Consider the following 14,264-nt stretch of genomic DNA (forward strand, 5'->3'; position numbering starts at 1 on the left):
AATGTCTGATCCTGGTTCAGTTCAGTTCAGTTCAGTTCAGTTGCTCAGTCGTGTCCGACTCTTTGCGACCCCATGAATCACAGCACGCCAGGCCTCCCTGTCCATCACCAACTCCTGGAGTTCACTCAGATTCACGTCCATCGAGTCAGTGATGCCATCCAGCCATCTCATTCTCTGTTGTCCCCTTCTCTTCCTGCCCCCAATCCCTCCCAGCATCAGAGTCTTCTCCAATGAGTCAACTCTTCTCATGAGGTGGCCAAAGTACTGGAGTTTCAGCTTTAGCTGAAACTAAAGTTTCATTCCTTCCAAAGAAATCCCAGGGCTGATCTCCTTCAGAATGGACTGGTTGGATCTCCTTGCAGTCCAAGGGACTCTCAAGAGTCTTCTCTAACACCACAGTTCAAAAGCATCAATTCTTCGGCACTCAGCCTTCTTCACAGTCCAACTCTCACATCCATACATGACCACAGGAAAAACCATAGCCTTGACTAGACGGACCTTTGTTGGCAAAGTAATGTCTCTGCTTTTGAATATGCTATCTAGGTTGGTCATAACTTTCCTTCCAAGGAGTAAGCGTCTTTTAATTTCATGGCTGCAGTCACCATCTGCAGTGATTTTGGAGCCCAGAAAAATAAAGTCTGACACTGTTTCCACTCTTTCCCCATCTATTTCCCATGAAGTGATGGGACCGGATGCCATGATCTTGGTTTTCTGAATGTTGAGCTTTACGCCAACTTTTTCACTCTCCACTTTCACTTTCATCAAGAGGCTTTTTAGTTCCTCTTCACTTTCTGCCATAAGGGTGGTGTCATCTGCATATCTGAGGTTATTGATATTTCTCCTGGCAATCTTGATTCCAGCTTGTGTTTCTTCCAGTCCAGCGTTTTTCATGATGTATTCTGCATATAAGTTAAATAACCAGGGTGACAATATGCAGCCTTGACATAATCCTTTTCCTATTTGGAACCAGTCTGTTGTTCCATGTCCAGTTCTAACTGTTGCTTCCTGACCTGCATTCCTGATCCTGGTTAGTAAATAATATATGTAAAAGTGATAAAATTAATAATTTAAATTCTAATATTGTGACTCCAAGGTTTTTCTTAGAAATAAAATGCAGAGTTTTTGTTTCTTAGAAATGAAATACAGAACTAGGGAGCCTATGGAAGACATTGTAACACACACACAGCTGAAATAAAGAAGTCCTAGTGTATAAACCTGCAAAGGAAAGACCCAATTGTACCCAAGAGAAGAGCAAACTCCAGGTTAAGGAGGAGCTGTAGAGGTTAACAGGAGGCATGGGCCTAAATAGACGTGAACACAGGATACATCTATCCTGGCGAGGGAATGACTCTTCAATGAGATTGGGAACTCTGGGGTTCCCCCCCCAAAAATAAATAAATACCTACTTATTTGACAATTTATGGACAGGTTGAGATGGCCACTGTGTACAACTGTGAAGAAATTCTGTGATGGTCATCTGCTTGGGATCCCATTTAATAGTCAGAAGAACACGCACGCCAGCTAATGCCAGCACGAGGTGCCTCTGTCCTTCTCATCCCTCCCCACCCATCCCGTCCACAGCCAGCCTCAAGTCAGAGGAGCTCTGCCAGCTCCCCCTACTCCCCCAGCCAGCCGTCTACTCCCTCACAAGCTGGAGCAGATAAAGCTTCAGAGACGGCACCACTGTCACCCCCACCTGACCTTATTTTCTTCTCCCCTCTACTTTTGTCTACAGGTAACTAGACTCCAACCAGTTGCTGCCTCACTGGCTTATACCAGCTGGGTCCTGATGAGCCCGTGTGGGGTTCCCCGTTTCTCATGCATCCTTGGTGGAGTGAGACACAGACGCAGACTTCAGGCTGTGGCACCTATTATGATAGGATCAGTGAAACTGCAGCCATCTCTAGCTCTCATCCTGACCAACAGTTATGGAAAGAGAGGATGGCAAGGGAAGGGCGGAGACTAAGAGTGAAAGGAAAAGTTAAAAGCGAGATGGGGACTTCCCTGGTGGTCCAGTGGTTAAGAATCCGCCTGCCAATGCAGGGGACAGGGGCTCCATCCCTGGTCTGGGAAGATCCCACATGCTGACGAGCGACTAAGCCCATGAATCACGACTACTGACGTCTGCACACCTAGAGCCTGTGCTCTGCAACAAGAGAAGCCACTGCAATGCAAAGCCCGCGTTCCGCAACTAGAGAGGAGCCCCCACTTGCTGTAAATAAAGAAAGCCCACACAGCAATGAGGACCCAGCACAGCCATAAATAAATAAAAATCTTTTAAAAAGGATGAGCGCTTCTTAAGAAAATAAAACAAAAGCAGAGGTGGAAAATTATTAGAATAATTTATAGTCTAACTCATATTACTCAGTAAGAGTTTACGGTATTTAAAGAATAAAATAGGATATATTTTCAATTTTTCATTTATTAGTTTATAAGTAGCCTACTGGTTGTTGGATATACTGCTTATTACTCCAGCATAGATTCCTACAGTTTCAAGCTGAAAAGGATCTTGGGTATCCCTAGTGCAACACTATGGAAATGAAGAGGAAAATGAAACATAGAAGAAAGGCTAAATTAACAAACATTATATAGCTGGTGATTGCTAGAGCTGAGACTAGATTTCAAATTTTCTTGTTTCTAAGCCTGTGATCTTAGAAACACAGATACCTTTTAAAAGCCTATATCCCAAAATTGCCTTTCTTTCTTTGTCTTTGAACATAACATGAAATTTCTTTTCTGCAACCACGTTCTCAACATTACGTCTGAGTTGACCTAACATTAAAATTAGTTGAGCCAGACTTCTCCAATGGTCTAGTGGTTAAAACTCTGTACTTCCAATGCAGGGGGCACAGGTTTGATCCCTAGCAGGGGAACTAAGAACCCACATGCTGCACAGCGCAGCCAAATTAAAAAAAAAAATTTTTTTTTAATTAGTGAGCACTTCATAAACTCAGATTTGCTAAAGAGGTGCTGGGAGCTGCAGTCTTGTGTCTTGGGGATAGCAGCAGGTAGTGGGAGAGGAAGAGAGATTCCCCTGAGATTAGAAAGACCTGTGGATGATCTATATATAATTGACAATTTAATGTGCTCATTTGTATTAACACTGATAATATTAACAAATTAAGGAAAATTCAGCTTACACATCCTATCATATAAAAATGAGCGAAGTTTAATTAGAAGATTTACTTTTAAAAAGTCAAAGAAAAATAGCATCTAAGCAATGAAGTGCTACATATTTATTTGTACACATATTAACTCAAATTCTGGCTCTATTACATATGGGAGAAAATATTTTTTATATTTACTCTATACTTTGTATGTTATACATTTTCCATATTTAGAAAAATGTGATGTTTCTAGAAAAAGAAAACTTTCAGAAGTTATCCATTTATTCTATCATTTGTTCATAAATATATGTGTGTGTATACCCATATACATATCACTTACCTGTTTTAAAGCCAAGTTGCCAATTATTAGGTTCCACTTTTCAATGGGTGAATCCATCTTCCCAATGTTTACCTGTTAAAATGAATATTTTCATGTATCACTGAGTAAGCTATATGCCCTCTATTCTGCTTAAATAGCATATTAAGTATTAAAGCCAAAAACAATCCTTTAGTATATTTGATGAGCTTATACTGCATATTAACTATAATTCTAAATTCACTACAAGTCTTGCATCTCATATTTAGCTTGCCTGAGATGTTTAGAAAAAAAATTTTTTTAACTTAATTACTAGCTCAAAAGAACCAGTGGACTAGTTAGTATTGTCCACCTGCCCTCCGTTATTTTACAACTAACATCAAGCATCATCCTAATATGTTAAATTTTGTCTACTGAGACCCAACATAAATAATTACATAATTTTGAGATGCTAGCATTTAATTCCACATCATAAAACTTATGCACTGACCGAAAAACCAGATGTAAATAAATAATTCATATTACATAATTTATATCTGAGTCATAACTAAGTCAAAATTATCAATAAAAAATTTATATTGTTCACATATGAATGTTGATAATGTATCTCACTATTAAAATGTATATATCTGTTGGCTAAATGGAAGAATATTCTTCAAAAATTAATATTTTATTCACACATTCAACTGCTCTGTAAGCTAAATCATACTTTTCAACAACTTAGGATTCAAAAAACATATATCCAAACCTGATAATTTTTCTAATGCAGTCATTTGGAAAGCAATAAGCAATCATTACTAAAATTCACTGAGCCAAGTTTCAATTATTCATTATATGGTTGGTTATTGAAGACAGATGAATGGGTAAAGTAACAGATACATAAGGGTAATTATTTATGGGTAGTTAACCATGGACAAACCATAGGTTAGCTCACTGGTTTCAAACCAACAGGTTAAGTGCCACATCAACATTCCCTGTTTCAATCTGGAAAACAGATTCTGTTCTCTAACTTCACTCTTGACTGTTGTCTCACAGTATCAAGCAAATGCACATATTAAGATTTTTCAGTGTTTTAGAATAATTATTCTTGCTCTCTTTACTTGTATTATTTGCTTCCTAAGCCCAGAAGTCTGAATTATTCATAAAACTTGTGTTTGTAGCTCTGAGTCTCTGCTCTAGTGAATAAAGTATAAGTGAAGTGAAAGTGAAGTCGCTCCGTCATGTCCGACTCTTTGCGACCCCATGGACTGTAGCCCACCAGATTCCTCTGTCCATGGGATTTTCCAGGCAAGAGTACTGGAGTGGGTTGCCATTGCCTTCTCCTTTATAAAGTATAAGCCATGTTTAAAGAGTGGCTTATACTTTAAACACTAAACCTATGTTTAAACACTAAACCTAGCTCAGGTTTAGTGTTTAAGAAACAGGTATAAGGGAAACTCATGTTATTTGTAATAACTTTTAGAAAGATGTCTACAGGCATAGGAATCAATCTAAAATGATTCCATGAAAAAGTACAAGATGTCAAGACTTCAGAACCCCTTGATGATCAATGGAGACACATTCATTACAGTCTAGGAAAACAAAATAAGTAAACAAATAAGAAAAACTGGTTTGAGAAGCTTCATTTGTATTCTTTGCTTCCCCTCAATGGGTCTTACAGATACTAACAAGAGTATTAGAGTAATCAATGTTAACAAAAAACTTGTAAGGAAAGTCTAGCTATTACTTTCTACAAGGTAAATTTTAAAAGGAGTTAAGAAATATTTAGATGGTTATTTAAAATGGGAGAAATAAAATGGATATTTATGTGATGAAAACAAGATTTGATATTATTACACTGTGCTGTGCTGTGCTCAGTCCCTTCAGTCATATATGACTCTTGGTGATCCTATGGATTGTAGCCCACCAGGCTCCTCTGTCCATGGGACTTTTCAGGCCAGAATACTGGAGTGGATGGCCATGCTCTGCTCCAGGGGATCTTCCCAACCCAGGGATCGAACCCACATCTTCCTGCATCTCCTGCATTGCAGGTAGATTCTTTACTGCTGAGCCACTGGAGAAGCCCCTTATTATACTACCCTCAGGTTAAATGGGCCAAAAGGGACCCCTCCTTCTAATATTAAAAGCCAAACAAGTCTTTTCTATACCCCAGTTTTAAAATATATATATTTAAGGGGCTAGAAAAATTTACCCTGAGATATATGACTAGCAATTATTTGCGGCAACAGTTAGGCCAAAGAGCGTGACCTCCTTGGCTTAACCCCACTCTGGGGATTCCAGAACTCTTAAGTAGGTAAAATGGACAAGAAACAAAAGAAAAACTTTTAAACTCCTCCTCTAAGATCAAAGATTGTTGACTGGATCCCAGTGAAAACTAAAGTTAAGGGTGGACTTCCCAGGTGGCGATAGTGATATAATCCACTTGCCAATACAGTAAGAGACTTGATCCTTGGGATGGGAAGATACTCTGGAGTAGGAAATGGCACCCCACTCCAGTATTCTTCCATACACAGAGGAGCCTGGTGGGCTACAGTCCATGTAGCTGCTAAGACATGACTGAGCAACTGAGCACAGGAAAAGATCGGGAGGTGAGAGTTCTCACACTGGTCAGAATGGCCATCACTAAAAAGTCAACCAATAACAAATGCTGGAGAGGGTGTGGAGAAAAGGGAACCCTCTTACACTGTTGGTAAGAATGTAAGTTGGTACAGTCACTATGGAGAATAGGATGGAGGTACCTCAAAAAACTAAATATGATTACCATATGATCTAGCAATCCCATTCCTGAGCATATATCCAGGAAAAATTATAATTTGAAAAGATACATGCACCATTATGTTTATAGCAGCACTATTTACAATAGCCAAGACAGGAAAACAATCTAAATATATGTCTATTGACAGTTGAATGGATAAAGAAGATCTAACCGAACACTACTTAGCCATGAAAAAGAATGAACTAATGCCATCTGCAGCAACATGGATGCAACTAGAGATTATCCTACTAAGTGAAGTAAGTCAGACAGAGATAGATAAATACTATAATATCACTTATATGTTGAATCTAAAATATAATAGAAATGAACATATCTACGAAACAGAGACTCATAGACCTAGAAAACAGACTTGCAGTTGCCAAGGGGAAAGGAGTACAGGGTGGGGGATGGATTTGGAGATTGGAACTAATAGGTACAAACTATTCCATACAGAATGGATAAACAACAAGAGAACTATATTCTATATCCTATAATAAGCCATAATGGAAAAGAATATGAATAAACAATGAGAAAAATTATGATTCTATTTATATGAAATTCTAAAAAAGTAACTGAAAGAGCAGAGATTACTTGAGGTCAGAGGGATTACCTGGCAGCTGAATTAACAGCAAAAGCGCATCAGGGTGAGAAAAATGTTCTGTACCTTGTTGATGGTGATAGATACACATTTAATATATTTGTCAAACTCATCAAATTATACAGTTAATATGTACATATATTATTAAATGTAAACTATACTTCAATGAATTTAACTTTTATAAAGATAATTTCATACAACAGGAATTGCTTTTATGCTCTTCAATAACATTTATATTCCCACTACCTGGTTTGGTCAAGTATTAAAACTTTTACCATATGTAGTATACGAATATATCACACATATGTTTAACAAAAAAGATCTTAATGACTCAGATAACCACGATGGTGTGATCACTCACCTAGAGTCAGACATCCTAGAACGTGAAGTCAAGTGGGCATTAGGAAGCATCACTATGAGCAAAGCTACTGGAGGTGATGGAATTCCAGCTGAGTTATTTCAAATCCTAAAAGATGATGCTGTGAAAGTGTTGCGCTCAATATACCAGCAAATTTGGAAAACTCAGCAGTGGCCACAGGACTGGAAAAGGTCAGCTTTCATTCCAATCCCAAAGAAAGGCAATGCCAAAGAATGTTCAAACCACACAACTGCACTCATTTCACGCGCTAGCAAAGTAATGCTCAAAATTCTCCAAGCCAGGATTCAATAGTAGGTGAACCAAGAACTGCCAGATATTCAAGCTGGATTTAGAAAAGGCACAGGAACCAGAGCTCAAATTGCCAACATCTGTTGGATCATGGAAATAGCAAGAGAATTCCAGAAAAATAGTGACTTCTGCCTCATTGACTACACTAAAGCCTTTGACCATGTGGAGCACAAACTGTGGAAAACTGTGGAAAATTCTTAGAGGCAGGAATACCAGACCATCTCACCTGCCTCCTGAGAAACCTGCATTCAGGTCAAGAAGGAACAATTAGAAATTGACATGAAACAATGGACTGCTTCCAAACTGGGAAAGGAGTATATCAAGGCTGTATATTGTCACCCTGCTTAATTAACTTATATGGAGAATACATTATGCGGAATGCCAGGCTGGATGAAGCACAAGCTGGAACCAAGATTGCTGGGAGAAATATCAATAACCTCAGATATGCTGAAGACCCCATCCTAATGGCAGAAAGCAAAGAGGAACTAAAGAGCCTCTTGATGAAGGTGAAAGAGGAGAGTGAAAAAGCTGGTTTGAAACTCAACATTCCAAAAAACAAAGATCATGGCATCTGGTCTCATCATTCCATGGCAAATAGATGGGGAAAAAATGAAAACAGTGACAGATTTTATTTCTTGGGCTCCAAAATCACTGCAGATGGTGACTGCAGCCATGAAATTAAAAGACGCTTGCTCCTTGGAAGAAAAGCTATGACAAACCTAGACAGCATATTAAAAAGCAGGGATATTACTTTGCCAAGAAAGGTCTGTCTAGTCAAAGCTATGGTTTTCCCAGTAGTCATGTATGGATGTGAGTTGCATCACAAAGAAGGCTGAGCACCAAAGAATTGATGCTTCTGAACTGTGGTGTTAGAGAAGACTCTTGAGAATCCTGTGGACTGTAAGATCAAACCAGTCAATCCTAAAGGAAATCAACTTTGAATATTCATTGGAAGGACTGATGCTGAAGCTGAAACTCCAATACTTTGGCCACCTGATGCAAAGAACTGACTCACTGGAAAAGACCCTGATGCTGGGAAGGATTGAAGGCGGGAGGAGAAGGGGATGACAGAGGACGAGATGGATGGATGGCCTCATCGACTTAAGGGACATGAGTTTGAGCAAGCTCTGGGAGATGGTGAAGGACAGTGAAGCCTGGCATGCTTCAGTTCACGGGGTCGCAAAGAGTCAGACATGACTGAGCAACTGAACAACAACGACAACAACAATGTTCAACATCATTATACAGTCAGATATCCAAGACTCAATTTATGATGTCTTCAACCTTTTCCTCTTATTTTTTCCGATTGAATAATTTCTACTGATTTATCTTCAAGTTCATGAATTCTTTCTTCTGCTCTCACCAATCTGATACATTCACTCATTAAGACACATTTGTTTAATTCTTTGAACATTTTTTCCTTTACTTCTTTGAACACATTTATATTAGCTGCTTTGGAAGATTTTGTTAAACTCGACATCTGGGCCCACTTTGAGTCACTTCCTGTTGACTGAATATGAATCACACTTTTGGGTTTGGTTTCTTTCCACTAGTGATTTCAGTCAAAAACTAGACATTATAATAATGTGTTATAATAACTCTGGATAATGTTACGTTCTGCTGAGGATAACTGGATTTTCCTTCTAATAGGCAGTTAATTGGTCTAGACTCAAACTGCAAACCACTGTCTCTCCCACAAGGTGCAGCAGTTCATATCTCTGCTTGGTTCTTCCAGCTACCAAATACTGCTTTTCAGCTCAGCTTTTGGGGAGGATCTCTCCTCACCTATGTAGTTTAATGGTCAGCCAAAGATTTGGACAGAATTAATGCTCAGATTTTGGGGCTTATCCTCTTTGCAGTTCTCTTGCTGCTGGGATTTCCCCATAAATTTCTACCTGCTCTGTCAGCTTCAAGCTCTGTTATCTGATAATTCATGCCACCAAAACTTCAATTTTCTGCCACTATGGGTATGCATAATAACAGAAGGCACTTAGTCAAAAAATGCAAAAACTCAAATTTTGCCAGTGTATTTGTCTTTCAAGTATAGGATGCTTCACATTTTTGCCTACTTTTGTTCTTTTTTTTCTTTTGCCAGACTCCTTGAACTTTGTCACCTCAAGTTGGGAAGACTATGGGTTTTCTACCACATGAGACTGGGGAATTCCATCAAGAAAAAGAAGCCACAGATTTTGCCATTCTTACCCACTGCAGTTATGGTCTCTTAAGGGAGATACCAAGGGAACATTTCATGCAAAGATGGGCTCAATAAATGACAGAAATGGTAGGGACCTAACAGAAGCAGAAGATATTAAGAAGAGGTGGCAAGAATACACAGAATGTACAAAAAAGATCTTCATGACCCAGATAATCACAAAGGTGTGATCACTCACACTTACCTAGAGCCAGACATCCTGGAATGTGAAGTCAAGTGGGCCTTAGGAAGCATCACTACGAACAAAGCTAGTGGAAGTGATGAAATTCCAGTTGAGCTATTTCAAATTCTAAAAGATGATGCTGTGAAAGTGCTGCACTCAATATGTCAGCAAATTTGGAAAACTCAGCAGTGGCCACAGGACTGGAAAAGGTCAGTTTTCATTCCAATACCAAAGAAAGGCAATGCCAAAGAATGCTCAAACTACTGCACAACTGCACTCATCTCACATGCTAGTAAAGTAATGCTCAAAGTTCTCCAAGCCAGGCTTCAGCAATATGTGAACCATGAACTTCCAGATGTTCAAGCTAGTTTTAGAAAAGGCAGAGGAATCAGAGATCAAATTGCCAACATCCGCTGGATCATTGAAAGAGCAAGAGAGTTCCAGAAAAACATCTATTTCTGCTTTATTGACTATGCCAAAGCCTTTGACTGTGTGGATCACAATAAACTGTGGAAAATTCTAAAAGAGATCAGAATACCAGACCACCCAACCTGCCTCTTGAGAAACCTGTGTGCAGGTCAGGAAGCAACAGTTAGAACTGGATATGGAACAACAGATTGGTTCCAAATAGGAAAAGGAGTACATCAAGGCTGCATATTGTCATCCTGCTTATTTAACTTATATGCAGAGTACATCATGAGAAGCTCTGGGCTGGAGGAAGCACAAGCTAGAATCAAAATTGCCAGGAGAAATATCAATAACCTCAGATATGCAGATGACACCATCCTTATGGCAGAAAGTAAAGAACTAAAGAGCCTCTTAATGAAAGTGAAAGAAGAGAGTGAAAAAGTCAGCTTAAAGCTCAACATTTAGAAAATGAAGATCACGGCATCCAGTCCCATCACTTCATGGCAAATAGATGGGGAAACAGTGGAATGGTGGCTGACTTTATTTTTATGGGCTCCAAAATCACTGCAGATGGTGACTGCAGCCATGAAATTAAAAGACGGTTGCTCCTTGGAAGGAAAGTTATGACCAACCTAGACAGCATATTAAAAAGCAGAGACATTACTTTGCTAACAAAGGTCCGTCTAGTCAAGGCTATGGTTTTTCCAGTAGTCATGTATGGATGTGAGAGTTGGACTATAAAGAAAGCTGAGTGCCGAAGAATTGATGCTTTTGAACTGTGGTGTTGGAGAAGACTCTTGAGAGTCCCTTGGACTGCAAGGAGATCCAACCAGTCCTGGGTGTTCATTGGAGGGACTGATGTTGAAGCTGAAACTCCGATACTTTGGCCATCTGATGCAGAGAGCTGACTCATTTGAAAAGACCCTGATGCCGGGAAAGATTGAGGGCAGGAGGAGAAGAGGACGGCAGAGGATAAGATCATTGGATGGCATCACCGACACAATGGACATGGGTTTGGGTGGACTCCAGGAGTTGGTGTTGGACAGGGAGGCCTGGAGTGCTGTGGTTCATGAGGTTGCAAAGAGTCGGACACGACTGAGCGACTGAACTGAAGGGTAAATTCTAGTTTCTAGTTGGTTTTGTAGGCTTTCAGTAATCTACAAATAATCTATTATCCTTGATTTTATAACTGTTATTCTCTGAGAAGGTTCACAACTGAATTGGGAACACTATTACAATGTTACATGCTTGAAATATTTGATAATAAAACTTAATATGCTAAAATACACACACACCCTAATATCTTTCTGAATTGTCAGGGGTGAAGCATATGCTTATAATCCTGATTGTGATGATGGTTTCACAGGTACATACTATGTATTGAAACTCATCAAACTGAAGACTGAATTTGTCTGGTTTCTTGTAGATTGATTATACCTCAAAAAAGCTATAAAGAAGAGGAGAGAGCTTAAAAATCTAGTTGATTAAAACAGTTCTTGATTAAACTTAAGCAGTTCCACTCCACAAAATTATGACTATGGGTTAGTAGTTATAACTTAAGAAACATATCTTAAAATTAAGATTAATAATAGGAATTTGCACTCTTAATTGTATCTAACAGTGAGGGTATGACAATAACACATAAAATTTAGAATTATGCCAAATTTAGGAAAAAATACTGAGACTGTAACAGTACCTACATTATGTCAGAGTTATTAATGTCATTATTGGGGACTTTCTTTTTTTAATTTAGAAGTTTTACAGTTTGAATGGAAAGTCTAATGTAAAATTATTATGGAAAGAGATTTTTTCCAACTTCATATGCCTCCACTGGAATGTAAGCTCAAAGAAGGCAGGAACATTTTCCAGTTTGCTTATTACAGATTCCCTAGCACACGGACCACCATTTGGCATATAGTAAAGGCTCAAAAATATTTTTTCAATTAATGAATTTAAAAGGTAGAATTTTTCAACATAACTTCAGAGAACCAAGGTTTGAGGCAACAAAAATAGCAATTTGCTCCCAGAAAATAGTTTTAAAAGCTTAAAAAAAAAAAAAAATCCTACTATCATTGCTGCTGCTAAGTCACTTCAGTCGTATCTGACTCTGTGCAACCCCAGAGACAGCAGCCCCGTCCCTGGGATTCTCCAGGCAAAAACACTGGAGTGGGTTGCCATTGCCTTCTCCAATGCATGAAAGTGAAAAGTAAAAGTGAAGTCGCTCAGTCGTGTCCAACTCCTAGCGACCCCATGGACTGCAGCCCACCAGGCTCCTCCGTCCATGGGATTTGCCAGGCAAGAGTACTGCAGTGGGTTGCCATTGCCTTCTCCGCCTACTATCATTAGGACAGTGAATATCATTCCTGACTCTTCAGCATTCAGAAGCAGAAAATTTTAGACCTCAGATAACAGAACTTAAACTCAGCAATTTATAGAACCACTGTATTTGGTTTATTTTTCAATTATAGACTACTGCTATATATTTATAAGAATATCTACTCTAACATATATCTACTGTTGAAAAGATAAAAATCTAGGAAAAATTTTTCTAGTTAATTATTATACCTTTAGAGATAAATTTTGACTAAAGTAAAGAGGGTGAGATAAAGTCAATTTGGATTCACTGTTATGAAATCTCCCTTGTTGAAACAGGAAATCTATTTTATTGGAATATCTTTTTTATCTGTGAACATTGAATCTTTAGCTTTATAAAACAACAAATTTTATATACAACTGACCTTTGACAGATGGGGTGAGCAGGCTGTATCTGATATCTTGTGTTTTAAATTCTCTATCTTTATAGGCCTTTCTTAAAATCCTATAAGTTCATTTAACCTATTTCTATTGTAGACAATCATAAAAATGAGAAAAGACTATTTCATGGGGCAAAAGATTAAAGTAATCATGGACTAGCCTTCTACAGTTATAATGATTTTTACTCCTACTTTCACAAATGAAAATAAATAGATCATCGAAAAATTAGAAAATGTATAGAAGAATTATACTTTGACCATAGATGGAAGAGGTGACTTTCAAATAGTGCTTGTTTAAAGTTAAAAAAAATTATATTCGTCCAACCTTCTTCCTGGAACCAGGGAGTACAGTCAGCAGTCTGCTACAGCATCCCAATTATAAACAGGCAACCAAATTAAGGTGGTGGCAGGTCGGGCATAAGAGAAAATGATGAGGATTTCATAGGTGGAACTGACAGACTAGTCAATAACTAGATAGAGGGAGGGTAAGTGATTGTAACGAAAATAAACTGACAAGGCAGACAGAAAGCTGTCTTACTTGTTAGAGTAAGAGAAGATGATGAGTTTAGCCTTGAAACTACACTGCAGTGAGTGGTGCAGATAGTTGAAAATTTCAGCTGGGGAGTCAGCAGAGACTGGAGATGCAAATCTGAGAATCAGTAATGTGTTAGCGGTGGTGGACTACAATTATTGATGGAGAACATGGAAGACAAGGTACTGAAACTTCAAGAAAATCTCACATGCAGAGAACAAGCAAAGAAGAAGTAAGAAGCGGTGAAAGAGGTGAGAGGGTAGAACAGTGTGGGGTCTCAAAGTCAAGAGTAATAAAAATTTCAGGTAGGCTGTTTCAGAACAGTCAGTGAAGAGTCTCTAGAAGGTGAGGCTTTGGGGGTTTTGTTGTTAAGAAGTGATTAACTTAGAATTGCTTTAACAGCAAATAGGGCTTCCCTGGTGGCTCAGATGGTAAAACAATCCGCCTGCAATGCAGGAGACCCAGGTTTGATCCCTGGGTTGGGAAGATCCCCTGGAGAAGGCGGTGGTAACCCACTCCAGTATTCTTGCCTGAGGAATTCCATGGACAGAGGAGCCTGGTGGGCTATAGTCCATGGGGTCACAAAGAGTCAGACACAACTGAGGAACTAACACACACACACAGAGCTTTGGAGCTGGACTACAAGTTGATAAAGATTCTCCAGTACTCTACCAGAATGGCAGTATTCTACCTGGAAAACCTGAAGTCAGATTCTCTAAGCAATTAAAATATCACAAGCAGATGAATATCTTC

General features: G+C 38.8%; 1 protein-coding gene across 6 annotated transcripts in view; it reads right to left on the reverse strand.

Moving 5' to 3' along the window:
- SLC41A2 (solute carrier family 41 member 2) overlaps window positions 1–14,264 on the reverse strand; it is a 145,200-nt gene that overhangs the window by 62,094 nt on the left and 68,842 nt on the right. For all 6 annotated transcript variants that reach the window (XM_019961222.2, XM_019961228.2, XM_019961227.2 and 3 more), the window contains one exon: window positions 3,448–3,519. In XM_019961222.2, the coding sequence (XP_019816781.1) occupies window positions 3,448–3,519 (72 nt within the window). The remainder of the gene's footprint in view (window positions 1–3,447; window positions 3,520–14,264) is intronic.

The sequence above is a fragment of the Bos indicus genome, chromosome 5, assembly GCF_029378745.1.
Source record: "Bos indicus isolate NIAB-ARS_2022 breed Sahiwal x Tharparkar chromosome 5, NIAB-ARS_B.indTharparkar_mat_pri_1.0, whole genome shotgun sequence".
In the NCBI taxonomy this organism is placed as follows: domain Eukaryota; kingdom Metazoa; phylum Chordata; class Mammalia; order Artiodactyla; family Bovidae; genus Bos; species Bos indicus.